The following is a 24,095-nucleotide window of genomic DNA, read 5'->3' on the forward strand; positions in this document are numbered from 1 at the left end:
ATGATGTATGACATACTGTTTATTTGCTTCTTTTGGACCAAACTGGAGCAAAATGTAAACTTATCATTAAAATTATTACATTTGTGGAAAAAAAACCAATATTATACTGTACTGTATGTATATTTCATAATGGCTGCATTTTGAATGTTAACGACATTAAAATCTGTCTAATATTTCGTTAGTTCTCCTTCCATTGCCCAAGAGCCACCAGTCTGGGAGTATAAGGGTGCTTTTTAGCACAACATAAATCTGCCACATACAGCTTTTTAAACTGAGACAGAAACAGTGATCTCCTGACCCCCATGTCAAACACTTTACGAGTGCACCACTCAGGAACTGTGGGGGTTTTTCACTTCTTTTCATATGCTGTCTTTTCTTCTCTGGTCAGTCTCACAAGTAAAGTCAGGTCAAGGCACGTTATATAGAGTAAACTCTATACTGAGACAGTATGTTACACAATGGTGCGAAGATATGAAGTTTAACTTCGAGTGGTAAATGTATATATCACGAGTGAACAAGGGATATATTTTTCATCATAAGATAAACTTCATATTTTCGCGCCACCATGAAATGTTCTTTATATTATATGGACACATCCACAAAAAAATTACGCAAGTTAATCAAAAGAATTTTAATTTTAAACTGCTTCACCATTTTGATAGTGCGCATCTAGTCAGCAGGAAAACACTGGCAGTGATGTGATTGGAGTGAAATATTGGGAATGATTATACATACAGGACACTTTTTTGATGGAATAAAAACGTGTTCTGTTCCCTTCTAGTGGGTTTCATTCATTTGGTTTGATAGCATGTAATATTGTTAGCATATCACTTATCCGACATGTATTAAGTCACTATACGCAATGGAGAATGAGCGTTGAATATGGTTTATGATATTGCATGGTTGTCAAGACAACATGACATCACATGTCGGCGCTGATGCGAATATCCAATGAAAGAGTTTTCTGCTGTGCATGCACAGAACCATTTCCTTGTCCGCTGGGAAAGGGAAAGACGCGTTGAACACCTGAAAGGCTACCAAACCTTCATTAGATATTCTTCACACATATTTACAAGCAGTGGCGAACCATTACTATTAGAGCTGGGACTTGAGCTCAGGCAAAACTTAGCCAGACATCAACAAAGCGACAGGGCAAAGGATTTTGCAAGGGATTAGTGGCAGGCTGCCAGGTCGCTCCATTGTGTGTAGTTGTCAGTGTTGATTTTAAAAGTAACTAAGTAAATTACACAGGGAAATGAATATTTAAATCTGAGTGAAAAATACTACAGCGAGCGTGCAGCATGGAAGAGGAGTCTGGAGACAGAAATCTTAGTTTCTTGGTCATTAGCTTGTGCTGCTTGCTCTTGATAGCACTGGCTTGACTGCTGTATTAGCATTCGCTAACACTACTGATGAATGCTACACTGGCTGGAAGGTGACTTCACTGCTGCGCTGATGGCGCAGACTCACGGGTAAGCTCACGTTGGCCTTTGAGGATGCTGATATGTTTGGGCTTCTCTGAAGGCCTAGAAGGCCCTGATGGTTCCCCTCTGTTTACAAGAGAAAAGCATACTAGCGGACATTGAAAAACTGGAAAAGAGAATGTATAATAATAATAATAATATTGGCTAACTTTTTCGTGGTATATCAGATATATTCCATTCAACTAGCATGATACTGAACTAAAACTCATCTTCGACTTGTTCATATATACACACACACGCACAGTGGCATGCAAAAGTTTGGGCACCCTTACTGAAAGTGTCTGTTACTGTGAATAGTTAAGTGAGCAGAAGATGAACTGATCACCAAAAGGCATAAAGGTAAAGACGACGCATTTCTTTACAGTGTTTTCTGCAAGATTTGTGTATTATTTTTGTTTTGTACAATTGGAGAGGGGCGGCACGGTGGTGTAGTGGTTAGCGCTGTCGCCTCACAGCAAGAAGGTCCTGGGTTCGAGCCCCGGGGCCGGCGAGGGCCTTTCTGTGTGGAGTTTGCATGTTCTCCCCGTGTCCGCGTGGGTTTCCTCCGGGTGCTCCGGTTTCCCCCACAGTCCAAAGACATGCAGGTTAGGTTAACTGGTGGCTCTAAATTGACCATAGGTGTGAATGTGAGTGTGAATGGTTGTCTGTGTCTATGTGTCAGCCCTGTGATGACCTGGCAACTTGTCCAGGGTGTACCCCGCCTTTCGCCCGTAGTCAGCTGGGATAGGCTCCAGCTTGCCTGCGACCCTGTAGAAGGATAAAGCGGCTAGAGATAATGAGATGAATGAGACAATTGGAGAGTGAAAAACGAAAAGGAACACCATGCGAAAGTTTGAGCACCCCAATACATTTGAGTTCTCAGGTAACTTTTACCAAGGTTCCAGACCTTAATTAGCTTATTGAGCTGTGGCTTGTTCAAATTCTTCATTAGGAGAGGTCAGATGATGCAGATTTCAAAGCTGTATAAATTCTCTGACTCCTCAAACTTGTCCCTAAAATCAACAGCCATGGGCTCCTCTAAGCAACTCCCTCGCATTCTGAATAATAAAATAATTGATGCTCACAAAGCAGGAGAAGGCTACAAGAATGTAGCAAAGTGTTTTCAGGTAGCTGTTTCCTCAGATTTTAATATTATTAAGAAATGGTAGTTAACAGAAACAGTGGAGATCAAGGTGAGGTCTGGAAGATGAAGAAAACTTTCTGAAAGAACTGCTCGTTGGACTGCTAGAAAGGCAAATAAAAACCCTGTTTGACTGCAAAAGACCTTCAGAAAGATTTAGCAGACCCTGGAGTGGTGGTGCACTGTTCTACTATGCAGTGACACCTGAACAAATATGAGCTTCATGGAAGAGTCATCAGAAGAAAACCGTTCCTGCATTCTAGCCACAAAATTCAGCGTCTGAAGTTTGCAAATGAACATCTAAATAAGCCTGATGCATTCTGGAAACAAGTCCTGTGGACTGATGAAATCAAAATATAATTTTTTGGCCACAATGTGCAAAGGTATGTTTGGAGAAAAAAGGGTGCCAAATTCCAGGAAAAGAACACCTCTCCAACTCTGAAGCATGGGTGTGGCTCGATCATGCTTTGGGATTGTGTTCCAGCCAGTGGCACAGGGCACATTTCATTGGTCAAGGGAAGCATGGATTCGAATAAATACCAGCAAATTTTGGAAGCAAACATCACACCATCTATAAAAAAGTTGAAGTTAAAAAGACGATGGGTCCTACAGTAAGACAATGATCCAAAACACACCTCAAAATCTACAATGGAATACCTCAAGAGGCACAAGCTGAAGGCTTTGCCCTGGCCCTCACAGTCCCCTGACCTAAACATCATTGAAAATCTGTGGATAGATCTCAAAAGAGCAGTGCATGCAAGACAGCCCAAGAAACTTGCAGAACTGGAAGCCTTTTGCAAGGACGAATGTGTGAAAATCCCCCAGGTAAGAACTGAAAGATTATTAGCTGGCTACAAAAAGTGTTTACAAGCTGTGATACTTGCCAGAGGGGGTGTTACTAGGTACTGACCATGCAGGGTGCCCAAATTTTGCTTCGGGCCCTTTTCCTTTTTTGTCATTTTGAAAATGTAAAGGATGAAAATAAAAAAATGTTTTTGCTTAAAATATAAAGGGAATGAGTCATCTTTAACTTTATGCCTTTTGGAGATCATTTCATCTTCAACTTGCTTAACTGTTCACAGTAACAGCAATTTTGACCAGGGGTGCCCAAACTTTTGCATACCACTGTATATATATAATGTTGTTAAGTATCTCATGGTCACCGCATGCATTCCACCCATCTTCTTTTTTTTTTTTTTTACCTTTTTCACCATTTCTTGTAGTTACTCATGTTCTTTTATTGTTTTTATTGTTTTCTTGATTTATTTAGTGTTTTTAAGGCAGTTAAAGTGCACAGCCCGCATTACCTAAAATATGCTCCTTGATATGACATTTTTACCTTCACTAGCGAGCTGCAGGCAGCATGGTGGTGTAGTGGTTAGCACTTTCACCTCAGAGCAAGAAGGTTCTCGGTTTGAGCCCAGTGGCTGATGGGGGCCTTTCTGTGTGGAATTTGCATGTTCTTCCCATGTTTGTGTGGGTTTCCTCCAGGTGTTCTAGTTTCCCCCAAAGACATGCAGGTTAGGTTAATTGGTGGCTCTAAATTGATCATAGGTGTGAATGGTTGTTTGTCTCTACCGGTATGTGTCAGCCCTGCAATGACCTGGGGACTTATCCAGGGTGTACCCTGCCTCTTGCCCATAGTCAGCTGGGATAGGATGGATCTGCAAAGAGAGTTTTGGTCCCTGAAAAGGGGGTGGTGGTAGTATGTTTTTTTTTTATTTTTTAGTCATCCATCCATCCATCCATCCATCCATCCATCCATCCATCCATCCATTATCCATAACCACTTGTCCTGTGCAGGGTCACGGGCAAGCTGGCGCCTGTCCCAGCTGAGTATGGGTGAGAGACCTTTTTTAGACATATAAATTTGAATACAAAATATTATAATTTGCTTGGTCAAAATGTATATTTTATCTGAACATATTGTTTACTTTGACATATTGTTGTGTTCGATTTACCTCGGTACTGGGAAGTCGGAACTCAGAATTACATCATTGTTGTCTGTGCTTTCGAGTTACGAAGTGGGAAAAAACACGGATATCTCCAAGTACACCTTTTGTATGTGTGTATGATCAGTGTTACGGATTTAACAAGCTACTACATATATCTGTATGTTGATTGATCTCAGGCAAATATTTGTATATACATTATAACTCATTTGAAATCATAAATATATATGAGTTTGTTAACTGTCGACCTTCCCAAGTTTACAAGTAGGAATTCCAAATTGAAGGGGCGTTTTCTTTGGTGTTTCTAGTCCGAGGTTGGACATTCCACATTATATGCTTGGCGCAGCATCAACGCAGCATGAGCAGACCTGAATATTCTATATTTTTAGAAGGAAGTTTCATACTCACATTAATACGAAAGCATCGCAGTATTTTATTCCAAGCCGAGAGCTAAGAGAAGAAAGTAGAGAACATGCCCTAAGGGTGACACATTTCTTGAACCTTGCCTTAACCCACAAGCTTACTTTTGCAGCTCATCAGCCATGCCGTCAAGACAGAGCCCAATATATTCACTCTGCCCTGTATATACACCACAGCTGTGTGTATAAAAGACATGGACAGAGGTTGTAAATCTTCTGAATGTGAGAGACTTTTGATCATCACTTTCATTTATACAATAATGACACAATGAGTCACTCATTATATCACGTCATTCTGCGAATATAAACCACAGTATTAATTCAGTAGTGTAAATACATGCAGTAACCTTTAAACTCCAGTTCTTCAGCCTGGGATTACAGTGTATGGCATAAATATTCACCTCTCTTGGATATTTCCATATTTTGTATTTATGTCTCAGAATTTTAAATTATTACCTCCGTCAACTTTGTGTGAAGTTATGTTTTCACCTCCGTTTGTTTGTTTGCTCACTCAGAAATGTCACTCAAAAATTAGTGAAGGGATTTTGATTAAATTTTGAGGAAAGGTGAGCCACGGGCCAAGGAACAGGTGATTAGATTTTGCTGTAAATCTGAGTTTGTAGCCTGGCAGAGGTATGGACTCTGAGAGCCCTCCAATTTTTTTTTTTAAGTACAGACATCAGGCTAAATATCGAACCTCAGTTTGTCAGTATGGACTGTTTTCTTTCTTAAAAACCTGCTGCATATATTTTGAGAAAAAATTCACAATGTGTCCTGCTACATGGTGCATTGTTCACTTTATTATTGTGCATATGGAATAACTGTCTGTGTGTGTGTGTATATCTCTCATCTCATTATCTCTAGCCGCTTTATCCTGTTCTACAGGGTCGCAGGCAAGCTGGAGCCTATCCCAGCTGACTACGGGCGAAAGGCGGGGTACACCCTGGACAAGTCGCCAGGTTATCACAGGGCTGACACATAGACACAGACAACCATTCACACTCACATTCACACCTACGGTCAATTTAGAGTCACCAGTTAACCTAACCTGCATGTCTTTGGACTGTGGGGGAAACCGGAGAACCCGGAGGAAACCCACGCGGACAACATGCAAACTCCACACAGAAAGGCCCTTGCCGGCCACGGGGCTCGAACCCGGACCTTCTTGCTGTGAGGCGACAGCGCTAACCACTACACCACCGTGCCGCCCCGTGTGTGTATATATATATATAAAATATTTCCATCCACATTCATTGGATATGAGCAATGGCATATACCATGAGTAGAGAAAAACAAAATGGCAGAGCATGTTGCTGAACCAACCGAGGATGAAATAAAAACTCTACTCGAAAACAAAATACAAAACAACAACAAAATATGGAATAAAAGTATTTGATGGTAAGAATATATCTTTTTTTCAAGAATTATTATTATTATAGCATTTTTCACAAATTGCTCGTGTCATTTCGCCAATTTGTTTACATTCTAAGTGGAAATGATTCAGTTTGACGTTTTGTATAAAGTTCTGATTTCTTGAATTTGCAAAAAATAAAAATGCTGTGTTTCTCAAAATCCAGTGAATCTTCTTCTGGCTGCTCCCGATTAGGGGTTGCCACAGCGGATCTTTCGTCTCCATTGCTCCCTGTCTTCCGCATCCTTATCTACCACACCTGCCACTTTCATGTCCTCTCTCACCACATCCATGCATCTCCTCTTTGGCCTTCCTCGTTTTTGTGTGCCTGGAAGCTCCATCCTCAACATTCTCCTTCCGACATGCTCTGCATCTCTTCTCAGGATGTGCCCGTACCATGTCAGTCTCATCTCTCTTAGCTTAATTCCCAAGCTCTCCACATGTGCTGTCCCTCTGATGTGCTCGTTCCTTATCCTGTCCAACCTTGTCACTCTCATCGCAAACCTTAACATCCTCAACTCCGCCACCTCCAACTTTGCCTCCTGTCTCTTTGTTAAGGGTACGGCCTCCAATCCATACATCACAGCTGGTCTCACTACCGTCTTATACATCTTACCTTTCACTTTTGCTGGGACTTTCCTATCACAAATGACTCCCGAAATCCTTCTCCAACTGCTCCACCCTGCCTGCACTCTCTTTCACACCTCACTATCACAGCCCCCATTTTCCTTCCAAATGCATCCATCTCTAAGCACATGTGCTCTTTTTAAGCAAGCTCTCTCTCAGAACTCAACCAAAATGTCAGACTCTGTAGATGATTTACTGGAATTTTTTAATTTAAATATGACCCAAATTATGGATGATATTGCTCCATTCAAAATAAAAAGAGTCAATGATAAGCAGAAAGCACCATGGAAGCAGTACCCGGCTGTTAAACTGCTAAAGAGAGAATGTAGAAAGACTGAAAGAAAATGGCGCAAATCTAAACTTCACATCCATTATCAAATCCATAAAGAGATGCTTTGTAATTATAATTATGAAATTCGTAAAGCAAGACAGTCTTTCTTCTCCAATATCATCAGCAGGAATATGAACAATGCCCGTGTGCTATTTTCAACAGTAGAGAAGCTAACTAATCCCCCACCACAATTAGCACCTGAACTTCTCTCAGTTAATAAATGCAATGAGTTTGCATCCTTCTTCAAAGGTAAAATTGATAAAATACGGCAGAATATTTCTCATAATATATTTCAGTTGCAAAAAATTGAAAAACTGCAATCACCAATGACACAGATAGATAACTTCAACACAATGTCAGAATTTTGTTTAATTGATTATGAGACTCTTGAAAAAACTGTACAAAATCTCAGTTCCTCAACATCTGAACTGGACATTCTGCCCACCAACTTTTTTAAGTCTGTTCTTCATCTTATAATTACAGATGTGCTTCAAATTATAAATACATCCTTGGAGACTGGTGTTGTTCCTGTGTCCCTAAAAAAAGCTGTTGTAAAGCCCCTTCTTAAAAAAAATAATCTGGATCCTTCAGTGTTAAATAATTACAGGCCAATATCAAATCTACCATTCATCGGGAAAATCCTGGAAAAAATTGTCTTCAATCAATTAACTGCCTTCTTGATATCAAACAGCCGTTTTGATAATTTTCAGTCAGGATTTCGTGCCAATCATAGCACTGAAACAGCGCTGATTAAAGTTATAAATGACATACATCTTAATACTGATGCAGGCAAAACATCGGTCCTGGTATTACTGGACCTCAGTGCAGCTTTTGATACTGTTGATCACAACATACTGCTATATCGACTTGAACACTGGGTTGGATTGACTGGTAAAGTTATCAATTGGTTAAAATCATACTTAAAAGATAGAAGCTTCTTTGTTACCCTGGGAAATTGTTCCTCAACGTCAATGCCCTTGACCTGTGGTGTCCCCCAGGGGTCGATTCTTGGACCATTACTTTTCAACCTTTATATGCTCCCACTTGGGCAAATTATCAATAAAAATTCAATTTTGTATCACTGCTATGCAGATGATACCCAAATTTATTTTGCTCTATCACCAAATGATTATGCCCCCCTTGAATGTCTCTACCAGTGTATCGATCAAATCAATAGCTGGATGTCACAAAATTTTCTTCAGCTGAACACAGATAAAACAGAAGTAATTCTATTTGGAAAAAAAGATGAAAGACTCAGGATTACCACTATTCTTGACACAAAAGGGATTAAAACTAAAGAAATGGTTAAAAATCTTGGTGTTTTCATTGACAGCGAGCTAAACTTTGACAGTCACATGAAAGCAATCACTAAAACGGCATTTTATCACCTAAAAAACATTTCCAAACTAAGAGGACTTATGTCAAAACATGATCTGGAAAAACTAATACATGCCTTCATCTCTAGTAGGGTTGATTACTGCAATGGCCTTTTCACAGGCCTGCCAAAAAAGACCATCAAACGACTTCAGCTGGTTCAAAATGCAGCGGCTAGGGTTCTCACACGAACAAAAAGAACAGAGCACATTACTCCAATTCTAAGGTCCCTTCACTGGCTTCCAGTAAGCTACAGAATTGACTTTAAAGCATTGCTGCTGGTGTACAAATCTCTAAATGGTACAGGGCCCAATTACCTCTCTGATATGTTGCAGCGGCCTAACCCAATCAGATCTACCAGATCGCAACAGAAAAATTTACTATTAAAACCTGTTGTTAAAACAAAGTGTGGTGAAGCAGCTTTTAGCTACTATGCAGTACAGCTATGGAACCAACTGCCAGAGGACATTAAAAATGCTCCTGCTGTTGGCAGCTTTAAATCTAGGTTAAAGACCAAGCTGTTTTCAGATGCTTTCTGTTAAATAATTAATATTTTTACATTTTTTATAATCTTTACTTTCTCTGCATGTTTTAAATTTACTTTAATTTTATTCTATTTTATTCTGCTAGTTTTTTTTTCCCTTTCTCTTTCTTTTTCTCCTTTTTCTTTTTGGCATTTTAATATTTTATTTCTACTATTGTTTAATTCTTATTATTTTATTTTAATTCTTTTAATTCTTTTAATTAATTATTTTAGAATAAAGATGAAATTATTTTATGTAATTTTATTTCTCTATTGTTTACGGTTTTTGTTTTTACTTCTGTAAAGCACATTGAACTGCCATTGTGTATGAAATGTGCTATATAAATAAACTTGCCTTGCCTTGCCTTCCTGCACAGTTGACCCCAGGTACTTTAATTCACTTGAATTTTTCTCAAAATCCAGTGAATGTGGATAGATAGTTATTCCACTCACTCAATCTCTCAATCACTCAACGGCTTATAGCCAATTCACAACTTGTTCTTGATTCTAAGATTCCTGTTCTTGGCTGCAGGAGTGGAACCCAATGTGTTCTTCTGCTGTTGCCTGCTGAGATGCTTTTCTGCTCACCACAGTTGTAAGGAGTGATTATATGAGTTACTATATCCTTCCTGGCAAAAAAAACTTGAACCAATCTGGCCATTTTTCCTCTGACCTCTCTTATCAACAAGGCATTTATTTCCACCCACAGAACTGTTGCTCACTCGATGTTATGTCTTTTTTGTTTTTCACACTATTCTGTGTAAACTCTAGAGACTATTGTGTGTGTGAAAGCCCCAGGAGATAATCAGTTTCTGAAATACTCAAACCAGTCCATCTGGCTGAAACCAACACCCATGCCACAGTTAAAGGAAGTCACACTTTGAGATCACAATTTTTTCCATTCTGATGTTTGAAGTGAACATTAATTAGCTGAAGCTCTTGATTTGTTTCTGCATGATTTGATGCATTGTGCTGCTGTCAAGGGATTGGCTGATTAGAGAACTGTATCAAACAGCAGGTGGATGTGTGTGCGTGCAGATTCGTGACATACAATCTGAACTAAATCCCTTTTTTTCTTCATTGTATCAATATAAAATGTACAGCGGATGAATCAAAACCTTACATCAAGAAAATCAGAATTTTTGACTCCAGTGTCAGTGTTTACCAGCCATCTAACTTAAAGCTCTTCTTGTTGACCATTTTATGAAAAAGTGCCTGGAATCATATAATATAACATTGCCTTTAGTCAGTGCCCTGTCATATTATCATCCTCCACTCTGTGCTTCAGCTTCGGGATTGAACATGATGGCAACAGCAACAACTGCGAACCAATTGGGAAAAGGCCGTTTGTCATGTCTCCTCAGCTCCTGTATGGAACATCTCCACCCAACTGGTCGCGGTGCAGCCGCCAGTACATCACACGCTTTCTGGAGTGAGTAGCAATCTGCGTCTCTTTCTCTCTATAAATATCAGTCTTTTCCTGAGCAATCCGTCAGATTTTCCACTTTTTTTTTTTCAACGAAATAGAGTGCCCTTTTTCAGCTCAGCTGTGGATATAATAATCTCGACTTGAGATGGTTTGATTACAGGGTTTCAGATAGGATGCGACACAGGATGTAATTCATATGTTTGAGTTATAAATGGCTCTTTGGAGCACGTGGAGTAAAATGACTTTGCTCGGACTTCTCAAGTGTTAAACTGCAGAATTCTGGTTTGGTCTACGTGTATTATGTGGGTTTTTCTGTCATCTCAGAAAGCGGGTGTAAAAGTCATCTTGAGATCTTGTGATGCACAGGTTAGGTTTTGTTTACTGTGAGTCAGCCATTGGATCTGTTTTTGGGTTGTTTTTAGTCTGATAGATGAAGTTCGACACTGGACGAGTTAGCTTTGTCTATAATGGACTCCGCCAGAGAAGATCCAAACATCTCCGATTTCCCGAGCGACAGCATTGTTGATTCTCCTGTCGATTCTGCTCCGCCAGTTGGAGTGTATTAAGCGTAGCTCAGAATAGGTCAGAGTGGAGGGAGGTGAGATACCTGAGGGAGTATTTTACACAGCAGCCAGTGGCCTGGGACTGGAGCAGGCTGCTCACTACAGCTGGATCAGATCTATCCTGCTCTCCCACACACTACTTTATTCACTGTGGCTTGGCATTTTACAGCAAAAGAAACGAAAGTGATTTTTTTTTTTTTTAGACTGTTAAGCCGTTACTGAATTAACTTGTGAACGCTTATGTGATATTGTCTGCTCCAAATTGACAGTAACTGATCATGTATGCATGATCAGTTACTAATTATTGTATCACAGTGCTTTTGAATTCTCAACCAGGGAAGCTATGGCCTAATGGTTAGAGAAGTAGCTTTGAGACCAAAAGGTTGCTGGTTTGATTCCGTGGACCGCCAGGAATGGCTGGAGTGCCCTTGAGCAAGGCACCTAACCCCAACTACTCCTCTGGGTATGTTGTATGTCACACTGGATAAGAGCATCTTGCTAAATGCCATTAATGTAAAACCTGTGTTCAGAAGGTGTTGATTAATTTTCTATAGTTGCAGCTCTAATAGTTCTGGCTGCAAGAACTGTTAATATTAATGCGCTTATTCAAATACATTAAGGGTAGTATCTCACTGGGTTGCGACTAGTTGGAGACAACAATTGTGATACAATATGCGAATTAGCGACAATTTTCACTTGGAATCACACTGAATTGATATTCGCATATTTTATCGCAATTGTTGTGTCGCAGGCTGTCGCAGCCCAGTGAGATACACTCGCACTTCCTGTCTCACGGAAACTGACTTGAGAAGTGTTCGTGACGGCTTTGCGACACCAGCGACGCATTTTCGGCTATTTTGAGAGAAATTTTGTCGCACAAAGTTTTTGAACATGTTCAAAATTTCAGCAACGAAGGAGCGACACTTTGCGACTCATGCGAGGAAATTGAGAAGCCCCGCGAATGTTTCAAGACACTTTTGAAACTCTCTCACGAATGACGTTCGCAATTTGTCGCAAGCTGTCGCAGCCCAGTGAAATACTGAATTATCGTATCTGTCATTTCCAACAATTCAGTCTCAGGGACGTGTATGGTGGATATTCTGCATAATCGAAGCCTGATAATGAACAGATTAAAAACAAATGTGATTTAAATCACTAGTTGATAATTAATGTGCTCATTCTAACATTAAATGAAGAGTTTGGTTCCAAAAAACGCGATAATTCCACTGTGATAAACTTGAGAACAATAAAAAAGTATTTTCTTTACAAAAAAAAAAAATGGTAGCATGAAAACCAATATTTTCTGTTTGAAACTTTATTATAAAACTATGAGGTTGTAATAACATTAAAAATGCAAATCTAGATTTTGATTTTTAAAATTTTATTTAAAAAAAGTGATTATTTTTCCCAAAATGCTCTAAATCCATTATATCAGTAAAAAACATTTGTGTGTGGGGTTTCCGGTTATGGCCGTGAGCTAGAGAGTCACGTTCAACTCCGCTCCGCTACGAACTTGAACAAATCCTGATGTAAATTGCAAATTAGACCTTGAAAGAGTACAGGCGAACGTTGAATAAGACGAGGTGATGCCGAACACTGGGAAAACGAGCAGGGACAGAGGGAAAACAACAACGCAGGCGAAGTTAATTAGCTTCGGGACGCAAAGCATGGAGCGCAGCGCTAGCAAAGAAGCTAACTCCGACACAGCAGCTGCAGCTGTAGAGCAATGTGGAAGTGAGCTCTGTGGGGCTAAAGAAGAAATACTGATGGCAATAAACAACCTAAGGTCCGACTTTTCGACCAGATTGAATGGAATTCTGACCGCAGTTGAAAAAACGAAGAAAGAACTGGTTGATTGTACTGAAAGAGTAACAGAAGCGGAGATACGGCTGTCCACAGTGGAGGACGAGCAGACTAAGTTAAAAGAGACGGTTCAGATGCTGGAAAAAAGGAATACAACTCTGGAAGATAAAATTATCAACATGGAAACGAGATCGCGGCTGAATAATCTGAGGTTAATAAATCTGATCGAGGGAGCGGAGGTCCCAGATCCCTGCTCATTTCTGGAGAGCTGGCTACCGGAGGCGCTAGATCTGGCCCCTCTGCGAAGCCCAATAGTGTTGGAAAGGGCGCACCGAGTCGGACCGAGATGGGACACTGAAGAGCCACCGAGAACTTTAATAATGAAGTTTCAGAACTACAAGCAGAAAATACTTGTGATGAAAGCAGCCAAGTCGAAGAAAGACGTCCTTTACAAGAACAAGCACGTCCGATTTTACAACGACCTGGCAACTGAAGTGCACAGACAACGGAAAAAATATGACACAGTGCGACAGCAGCTGCAGAGCCTGGGACTCAGACACGGCATAATGCCCCCAGCTAAGCTGGTGGTGACTTACAGAGAGCAAACACACACCTTCAATACGCCGACGGAGGCGCAGGAGTTTGTAAACAAGATCAAAGAAGAAGCTGGAGGAATGAATGAAGAGAACTGAGTGACAGTTACTGAGCGCACGATGTGAGTTAAATAATGGCAGATGTAAGATCACACGCACGGCAAGAGGGACTGTACAGTAAGATAATTTTTTATCTCTTTCCAACAGAGAGTCGCCCTCAATTTTTTTATTTTTTTCATTTTATGGTGCGACTCTATTGAGTACTGCCCTCAGGCTTATTTCCTTATTCATCTACACTACCGTTCAAAAGTTTGGGGTCACTTTGAAATTTCCTTATTTTTGAAAGAAAAGCACTGTTCTTTTCAATGAAGATCACTTTAAACTAATCAGAAATCCACTCTATACATTGCTAATGTGGTAAATGACTATTCGAGCTGCAAATGTCTGGTTTTTGGTGCAACATCTCCATAGGTGTATAGAGGCCCATTTCCAGCAACTCTCACTCCAGTGTTCTAATGGTACAATGTGTTTGCTCATTGCCTCAGAAGGCTAATGGATGATTAGAAAACCCTTGTACAATCATGTTAGCACAGCTGAAAACAGTTTAGCTCTTTAGAGAAGCTATAAAACTGACCTTCCTTTGAGCAGATTGAGTTTCTGGAGCATCACATTTGTGGGGTCGATTAAATGCTCAAAATGGCCAGAAAAATGTCTTGACTATATTTTCTATTCATTTTACAACTTATGGTGGTAAATAAAAGTGTGACTTTTCATGGAAAACACAAAATTGTCTGGGTGACCCCAAACTTTTGAACGGTAGTGTATTTTATTTCAGTTCTGAATAACGTTAATTTACATGTTAAGGCTAAAAGAGATGCCAGTGTATTACATCCTGGTAACTAACGAAGCTTGTACATACACTATACATACCTAGGTGTGTTTATTCTTGCAGGTAAGGAGCAAGGAGGGTTGATTGTTTGTTTTATGTTTTCCCCTTTTTTTCTCTTTTGTGTATTTTATAACAAGAAGGCCAATAGGATTGATCCAGGGATCTATCCATACACTGTGCGATTTTTGGCCCGATTTTGACACGATTTTCACTCGTGCGACTATTTTGGAGATCGGGCCGATTTTTGGCTCAATCGTGCGTCTCGGATCGTGTAGTATACATGGGGTAACGACAAGCGATTAACACCTCACGACCTCCTCCCGATCGATCGGATGAAAATCAAACATGTTTGAAATCCTGGTCACCCATCGTGAGGCTATCGCACTGTTGAAGCAGTGTCACGAGCCGATTTACCTCAACCTGTCACACTACACATGCGCGAACACAAATACGGAAGAGAAAACAAACACTGAGCAGCACTTCCGGTCTCCTCTTCTTCTTCACGTTTAGAGATGGGATTTATGGCTCTTTGATGAGATCCGCCTCTTTGTGATCCGTTCTTTGAAAAGAGCCGTTCAAAAGACTGGCTCATTTGGCTCTTTTTTAAAATATTTATTCAGTTTTAAGAAGACAGCGTCTAAAGAAGCCAGATCCCTCTGCTTAGACAGTGACATCAATATTTCTGGACATACCTTTTATATAAAGCAACCTAGACTTACATTATTGTAACCCCTAAACACTCATAAATCAAATCAAATCAAATCAAGTTTATTTGTACAGCGCTTTTAACAATAAACATTGTCGCAAAGCAGCTTTACAGAATTTGAACGACTTAAAACATGAGCTAATTTTATCCCTAATCTATCCCCAATGAGCAAGCCTGTGGCGACGGTGGCAAGGAAAAACTCCCTCAGACGACATGAGGAAGAAACCTCGAGAGGAACCAGACTCAAAAGGGAACCCATCCTCATTTGGGCAACAACAGACAGCCTGACTATAATATTAACAGTTTTAACAGGTATAACCCTCAACTGTCCTCATGGGGCCGTCCTTCACAGGAGTGGGGCGATAAAACTCCGACCAGACACAGGGCACCAGGATGGATCAAGCAGGTCCGAGGGGCAGAAGAGGCCAGCATCTCAATCCCAGGATCAACATGTAAAACATAAATAACCATTAAAAAACAATGAGGGATTCAATGAATGTCCATGCAGAACGGCTTATCTGTAAAAAAAAAAAAAGAACCCACTCAAGAACATAGTTATCAAGAACGCAAGGATATTTTATAGAAAAACACTTGTTTTACAAAAATATTTAAGTCTGAGATACAAAATAGATACAACTAGACAAACAGATAAATAAATAAAATACACAAAAATAGAACAAACAAAATGACGATAGAATAAATTAAATGAACGTCCGTGCAAAGTAGTTTTCCCACAATATTATCATTAATATCACACAACAACATTATAAACTATCTGAAACACAGTACAGAAAAAGAACGACAGAAAGAACGGCTCCCCCAGCTCGAGACTCGGTTCTCATCGTTCATGCCTAGGAGCCGTTCAAAAGAATCGGTTCGTTCGCGAACGTCACAACACTATTCACGTTGCAGTTCCGGATACAAGAATCTGGAAGTATGGAAGTACAGTGTGAGCAGTCAGATCACATCCGAGCATCGGATCGTATAGTGTGAGAACAGGAATCGTAAGCTGCGTGCTGTTTACCCCTGCGATTCACTCGTACAGTGTGAGCAGCAGCTAAATACCGCGATTGAAAAAATCGCACAGTGTCTGCCCAGCCTAAGTAGCTGGAAGCAGCATAAGCTAAGGGGGGGCTTCTCATTCAGTTGGCGAAATGGGGTTCATTTTTTCTCATGGTTCAGTAAGTTCAGTGTATGTTTTAATGGTTAAATGTGTTGAACTTCTCAGTCACGTTTTACTAAGGGACCATTGTGCTGTAACACTCTGAATGTCTCAAAGGGTAGAACTTAAATGTATATCCTGGAATTGTAGATGTTTACAAAAAACTAAGAAAATCAAACAAGTAATGAATAAGCTAAGAGACATGGATCCAAAAATCGTCTCTTTACAGGAGACTCACACTTTAAAGGAAGACAATATAAGGATAAGTAGGAGATGGCAGGGAAACATCTATGCAGCATCATTCACATCACAAGCTAGAGGAGTTATGACTCTCATTCACAAATCAATACCCTTTCAAGTCTTTGATATAATTAAAGATAAATATGGAAGATATTTAATTATCCAGGGATCTTTGCTCTCTGTAAACTTGAATCTAGTAAATATTTATGGGCCAAATGCAGATGAACCCAACTTTTTTACAAATCTACTTCTCACGCTGGCGTCTCTCCCAGGAGATTACATAATAGCAGGGGACTGGAACTGCACACTGGACCCAATAAAGGACAGATCCACAGGTGTCGACCAAACTCATAAGAGAAGTAGAGTAATTATTAATCATCTTATTAAAGAGTTGAATCTGTTGGACATATGGAGATACTTTAAACCCAATGATATTGCTTACTCCTGCTACTCGAGTACATTTAAGACACACTCACGTATAGACTATTTTTTGGTATCTGCAACACTGGCTTCTAGAATACAAAACTGTTATTACAGTAGCATACTAATATCAGATCATGGTCCATGTTGTCTGATCTATGTGGATAAGAAGCTGGTAAAAGATCCACCTAGATGGAGCCTAAATAAGAAATGGCTACTAGATGAAAACTTTATTAAGTATGTCGGGAACGAGGTAGATAATTATTTTAAGGATAACACAAATGAAACAACAGCAGGTATTAAGTGGGATGCTTTCAAAGCCTTTTTAAGAGGACACATAATTAGTTATACCTCATCCAAAACTAGAGAATCGCGGCAAAAGAGACAGTAGTTAGAATCTAAAATAGAAACTCTCCAAGAACAGGTCTTTAAGAATAGAACCCCTGCTGTAGAAAAAGAATTACTGCTCTCAAGAGCAGAGTATAATCAACTATCTGCAGATAGGGCAGCCTCAGATATGCTCAGGCTTAATCAAACGTTTTATGAACAAGGGGAAAAGCCCGGTAAACTGTTGGCCTGGCAAATAAAACAGTTAGAAACAAGGAAAACTATTGCTTCAATTAAAAATAATAATGGGGATACAATAGTAGACCCTATTGAAATAAATAAGGAATTTATGAATGAATGAACCCTTTATTGTCACTGTTACCAGTGAAATTGACCATCAACCTGTCCTTACAGAGGGGGAACAGGACAGGAAGACAGGGATAAAAGAAAAAGAAACACAGTAGTAACATGAGGAAAGATGAGGAAAAAAAGAACACGCCCCCACTATGCTCCTATCAGGAGTACAGTGTGGGAGCATTTAAAAACCTCCGCACAAGCACACAATAACACAAGTACACTTTAAAACATGGGACTTGAGGGGGGGAAAGGGGGGATGGAGGGGACAATCAGGGGTGGGGGGAAGGGGTAAGGGGGGAGGAGGGGAGGAGGTAGAGGTAACCCAGCGCAAGCAAGCAGCCGTCCACTCCTGCAGCCATGCAAGCGGCGCTGGTCACACACTCGCTTGTCACACTGGGGGTGAAAAACGGCGACCGCGGAAAATTGGGGAAGGAATGTGAAGAATGCGAGAGTGTCTCCCAGCAGTGACCTTCTGGGGGAAATGTTGCCCCAGCAACGGCCTTGATCGAGGCCGGTGCTGTTCAGGGAGCCGAATGTCGATAAGATAGAGATTAATAAATATATTACGTTCATTATGTCTTCTTCATAAATCAAAATAATTAGTTTTTCTTTTGTTTCAGACATGTAAAAGCTTTTTTACCTTTACCTGACATGTTTCGACGTCGAAACATGTCAGGTAAAGGTAAAAAAGCTTTTACATGTCTGAAACAAAAGAAAAACTAATTATTTTGATTATTTTATTTTGAAGATAGAGATTGTTTGGTCTTTTGAACAGACGCAGTCTTTACACGTCCACACCACTCGTCACTATCTGTCCATTTTGTCCATATCTGTCAATTTCTGTTCAATTCAATTCCATTTGGTCTCCAAAATACTTATTCCTTGCAAAGCCAAAAGCATCTCCAAGATGACAACCATGTTGTGGTTCAAGTTCTATAGCCACAGTCTGAGTGCCGACAGCTTTGCCCACCACTTTAATCATATTGGGCAGCTTTGTGGGGCTTTGAACAGCTGTCACCGTTGTCTGATTTCCTCGATATACCAGGCAATGCTAATCCAATCAGCAAAAGTCTGGTAATCATGGTTCCGAATAGGTAGATATCTTCAATGTCCTCCACAGACGTTCCGGCAGGACAGGTGGGTTCCCCCGAACCCAGAAACTGTGTCAATTTCATTAAGAGACCAGTTTATCAAATCCATGCTTTTTTAGTTTAGAAATTCAATGCGGAGAGAGTCTCTCAAAAAAAAAAAGTATAGGCAGACGAGACAAAACAAAGAGCACAAGCAGGAAAAAAAGGAGAGGAGAGCAGAGAAATGCGACCGCCTTCCATGAGAGCATGGAGAAAATTTAGAAGATATTATGAAAATTTATATGAATCTCAAGTAGAATATGACCCGCAGTCCCAAAATTCATTCTTGGATAAATTGAAATTTCCAACTATTTCAACTGAACTTGTAGAAGAACTAGAAGCAGACCTAAAAGAAGAGGAAATAGGCATAGCTATTGATGGTATGAAAGCAGGAAAAACAGCTGGCCCAGATGGATTACCAGTTGATCTGTATAAATTACTGAAGCCATTACTAGAAGTGTTTTTGGAAGCATTCCAAAGTGGCAGTCTACCAAAATCAATGACCGGTGCGGTAATAACATTATTGCCAAAACCAGGGAAGCCCAACAACAGATGTGAAAATATGAGACCAATAAGCTTATTAAATTCTGACCTCAAAATTTTGTGCAAAATTTTAGCAAGAGGGCTTCAAGAAACATTACCTAGTATAATACATAGGGATCAAAATGGGTTCATTCAAGGACGCCAAGGATTCCATAACGTCAGAAGAGTCCTTAATGTTATTCAAGGATTGAGAGACCCCTCTGATAAGGCCCTCCTATCTTTAGACGCTGAGAAAGCTTTTGATAAGGTGGAGTGCCCTTATCTCTTTAATATCTTGGAAAGATTCGGATGTGGCAATACATTTCTAAAATGGGTTCAGTTGTTGTATGTAAACCCTACAGCAGAAATATTAACAAATAAAAATATATCAGAACCAATCACAATTAAAAGAGGATGCCGCCAAGGGTGTCCCCTGTCTCCGCTGTTATTCACTTTAGCGATCGAGCCTTTAGCAATAGCTGTACGAGCACATACTGAAATAGCTGGAATAACAATTGGTCAAACAGAGCATAAATTAGCGTTGTATGCAGATGACGTTATTTTGTTTGTCTCACAACTCTGTGGATCTATTCCTGTGTTGCTGGAATTAATAAAAACATTTGGTGGCATCTCAGGATACACAATTAACAACTCCAAGTCCTCAATTTTATTACTCGACGAGAGAGAGAAAGAAAATCCACTTAGAGAAGCTTCCCAATTTAAAGTGGTAGATCAGTTTACATATTTGGGAATAAAAATTAGGTCCATATTAGCTCCAATTGTAAAATCCAATTATGAATCATTGACTGAGGAAATAACAGAGTCAATTAATAGATGGACATCCCTGCCCTTGTCTTTGATTGGTAGAATCAACATTATAAAAATGAACATACTCCCTAAGATACTGTCTCCACCTGATGGTTTTTTAAAGGAAATTAATAAGTTATTTTCTGGTTTCATTTGGCAAAACAACAAAGCTAGAATTCGACTATCCCTGTTACACCTACCACATAGTAATGGAGGTTTAAAATGTCCAAATATAACATGGTATTATTGGGCAGTACAATTAAGGACTATTCAATTTTATTTTTCAACAAGGGATGTTCCACAATGGAAAGAAATGGAAGATGAATGTTTGCATTTGCCATTACCCCTGTATTTTTACTCTGATACAGTGCCAAACTTGATAAAACAAACCACTAATCCGATTGTCAAGAATATGATGAGTATGGTTTGAAGTACAAAAATTTACTAAAGAAACTAGTCGAATATCTCAGTACACTCCTATTTGGGGAAATCAGCGTTTTATACCAGGAAGAGCAGATGCTGTATTTAGAAAGTGGGCATCAAAGGGACTAGAAAAAATTCAAGATTTGTATTTGCCCAACTCAGATGACATGTTATCATTCGAACAAATTAGGCATAAATATCTCATCTCATTATCTCTAGACGCTTTATCCTGTTCTACAGGGTTGCAGGCAAGCTGGAGCCTATCCCAGCTGACTACGGGTGAAAGGCGGGGTACACCCTGGACAAGTCGCCAGGTCATCACAGGGCTGACACATAGACACAGACAACCAGTCACACTCACATTCACACCTACGGTCAATTTAGAGTCACCAGTTAACCTAACCTGCATGTCTTTGGACTGTGGGGGAAACCGGAGCACCCGGAGGAAACCCACGCGGACACGGGGAGAACATGCAAACTCCGCACAGAAAGGCCCTCGCCGGCCACGGGGCTCGAGCCCAGACCTTCTTGCTGTGAGGCGATAGCGCTAACCACTACACCACCGTGCTGCTGGCATAAATATGATCTAGATAAAAAACATTTCTTTAAATTCCTCCAGCTTAGGAATTACATTAGGACGAGCCAAAACAGTCTTTTAACCAGACCTCCAATTTCTGACTTGGAAAAAATCGTGTCTAAGGACAGCTTAAGTAAAGGTGCTATAGCCGAGCTATATAACTATTTGTTATCAAATTCGGTTGAAAATGCAGATCATAAACGAGAAGCGTGGAAGGAAGATCTAGGCACAGATATATCATTAGAAGACTGGCAATCTATATGTACTAAGGCTCACACCCAATCAATCAACACTCGATTTAGACTATTGCAGTATAAATGGTTGATGAGAGTTTATATTACACCAGTTAAATTAAATAAATACAATAAGAATATCCCAGATGTGTGTACAAAATGTACTGAGGAGAAGGGGACATTATTACATTGTGTATGGCAATGCAGTAAGATATAAAATCTTTTTGGGAGGAGGTTAAAAAGGCAATAGACCCCTTCGCATGTTTGTAAACAAACCGACCGTTGCCAGGATGCGCGCGCAGCCTGGACTCAGAAATAATGGCGCTGCCCATAGACCGGCATTATGAGCTGTCAGATTATGCAAAACAATTGTCGTTACAAGATCGAGAATGCTACATAAATAAGTTAACTCTAACAAGTGGACATCGCCTACCGGATCCGTATTTAATTAAAGAGTGGACGGACAATGTTAGTAAGTTCCCTGGTATACAATGGCCAGATATATACTCGTACCTTATTGACAAGACTTCAGTGTACACCCACGAAAAACTTCGTGCCTACAAGTCTTTAGACGCATATGATTATGTTATGTGCGGGCATGTACAACTTGATTAACAATGGGACATTCATATTCATTTTGTTTTAATCAAATTATGCCAGTGATGTGATGGCAATGTGGCTTTAGCTACAACAGCAAATACCAACACTAAACAGCAATTTGCAGGAGGTAATGGCATGAAAGGAATGATAGTGTAAAGAGTGCAGCTAAGAGAAATCAGAGCTGCGTAAAAAGCGAGAGGCAGAGAGCAGAAATGAAACTGAACGGGGCGGGAGCTAGGTTAGAGCAGTCAACGTAAGTTGGCATTTAGAGTGAGGGCACACAATTTTACCTTTCCATCCTTGCTTTAAAACTGTGATTTTCGTAATACACAAATAACGATGGCACAAAATCTGGACTGCTTGAGTCAAGCGAGACCTCTCCTACAAACAAAATTACATGCAAAGCTAAGTTAACATGCTAACAATATTCATTACATTGTGTAACTATGACCCAGCTAATCAGACAAACGTTACCAAAGTATTTTGCTACATCAATAAACGAAGACTAGAAAGAATAAAAAAGAAAGATTTAATAAATAGCCTGATCTTACCTGTGATGAAGTGGGCGCTGCAAACCCGCGCATTTTTGATGGTGCTTTCATCCCAGTCTACACGTTTGATGGCTTGTAGTCATAGACGTCGGCGATTTTTTTGGAATGGGTGAGATCCTACTGGAATTCTGTACATTTTAACCCCATCACTGCTACGATTCTGACACCCGACAACACAACAACTAGGCATTTCTGAGTCTTTTTTGAGTCCAGGCTGCGCGCACAATTTCCTCTTACGTATGAATGACGTTTACTGTGAAGGGGTCTATAGAAAAAATGATTTAAAAAAATATTCCAATGGATCCTGCACTTTTTGTCTTAGGACTTTATCCAAAAGGTCACAAATACAACAAAAGTGAATGAATATTAATAGATATGTGTTTGTTGCACTCCAAAAGATCCATTGCAATGTTTTGGAAGAAGACCAGCAGACCAAATGTTACGTATTGGGTGAAGCAAATGCTCACAACTTTGCCTTTGGAGAGAGTGACATATATACGAAAAGGAAGGCAAGATATGTTTGAAAAGATATGGGAACAGTTTAATGTGTATGTTAATGGTATTAATCTGGCAATTGACAATGAAGAGGAATAAGTAGTCAGATATGTAAACCTCATAGCAGAATTAATGAGTTCAAATTCCCGTGATTGTATAAAGCCATTAAATTATGTACAAATGTTTTGTGGCTGAGGAATGTATGTTTGTGATGTTTGTGATGTGTATGTCTATTGTTCATTTGTAATTTCGTTTTGTTATGTAAAAAATGTCAATAAATACCTCATCTCATTATCTCTAGCCGCTTTATCCTGTTCCACAGGGTCGCAGGCAAGCTGGAGCCTATCCCAGCTGACTACGGGCGAAAGGCGGGGTACACCCTGGACAAGTCGCCAGGTCATCACAGGGCTGACACATAGACACAGACAACCATTCACACTCACATTCACACCTACGGTCAATTTAGAGTCACCAGTTAACCTAACCTGCATGTCTTTGGGGGAAACCGGAGCACCCGGAGGAAACCCACGCGGACGCGGGGAGAACATGCAAACTCCGCATAGAAAGGCCCTCGCCGGCCACGGGGCTCGAACCTGGACCTTCTTGCTGTGAGGCGACAGCGCTAACCACTACACCACCATGCCGCCCCGTCAATAAATATGTTGTTTAAAAAAAACATTTGTGTGTGTGTGTGTGAAATATAACTAGAAACAAGAAGTAAAGTTCATCTCTCTCTCATTTCTCATTATCTGTAGCCGCTTTATCCTGTTCCACAGGGTCGCAGGCAAGCTGGAGCCTATCCCAGCTGACTACGGGCGAAAGGCAGGGTACACCCTGGACAAGTCGCCAGGTCATCACAGGGCTGATACATAGACACAGACAACCATTCACACTCACATTCACACCTACGGTCAATTTAGAGCCACCAGTTAACCTAACCTGCATGTCTTTGGGGGAAACCGGAGCACCCGCACACGGACACGGACACTGGGAGAACATGCAAACTCCGCACAGAAAGGCCCTCACC

The 24,095-nt window shown here is 40.3% G+C and overlaps 1 protein-coding gene across 1 annotated transcript in view; it reads left to right on the top strand.

The window, feature by feature from the left end:
- Positions 1-24,095, top strand: part of LOC132899192 (A disintegrin and metalloproteinase with thrombospondin motifs 7) — a 222,861-nt gene that overhangs the window by 43,599 nt on the left and 155,167 nt on the right. Inside the window, exon 8 of the mRNA XM_060940894.1 lies at positions 10,530-10,673. Within this exon, the coding sequence (XP_060796877.1) occupies positions 10,530-10,673 (144 nt within the window). The remainder of the gene's footprint in view (positions 1-10,529; positions 10,674-24,095) is intronic.

Source organism: Neoarius graeffei, chromosome 15 (assembly GCF_027579695.1).
Source record: "Neoarius graeffei isolate fNeoGra1 chromosome 15, fNeoGra1.pri, whole genome shotgun sequence".
Taxonomy (NCBI): Eukaryota; Metazoa; Chordata; class Actinopteri; order Siluriformes; family Ariidae; genus Neoarius; species Neoarius graeffei.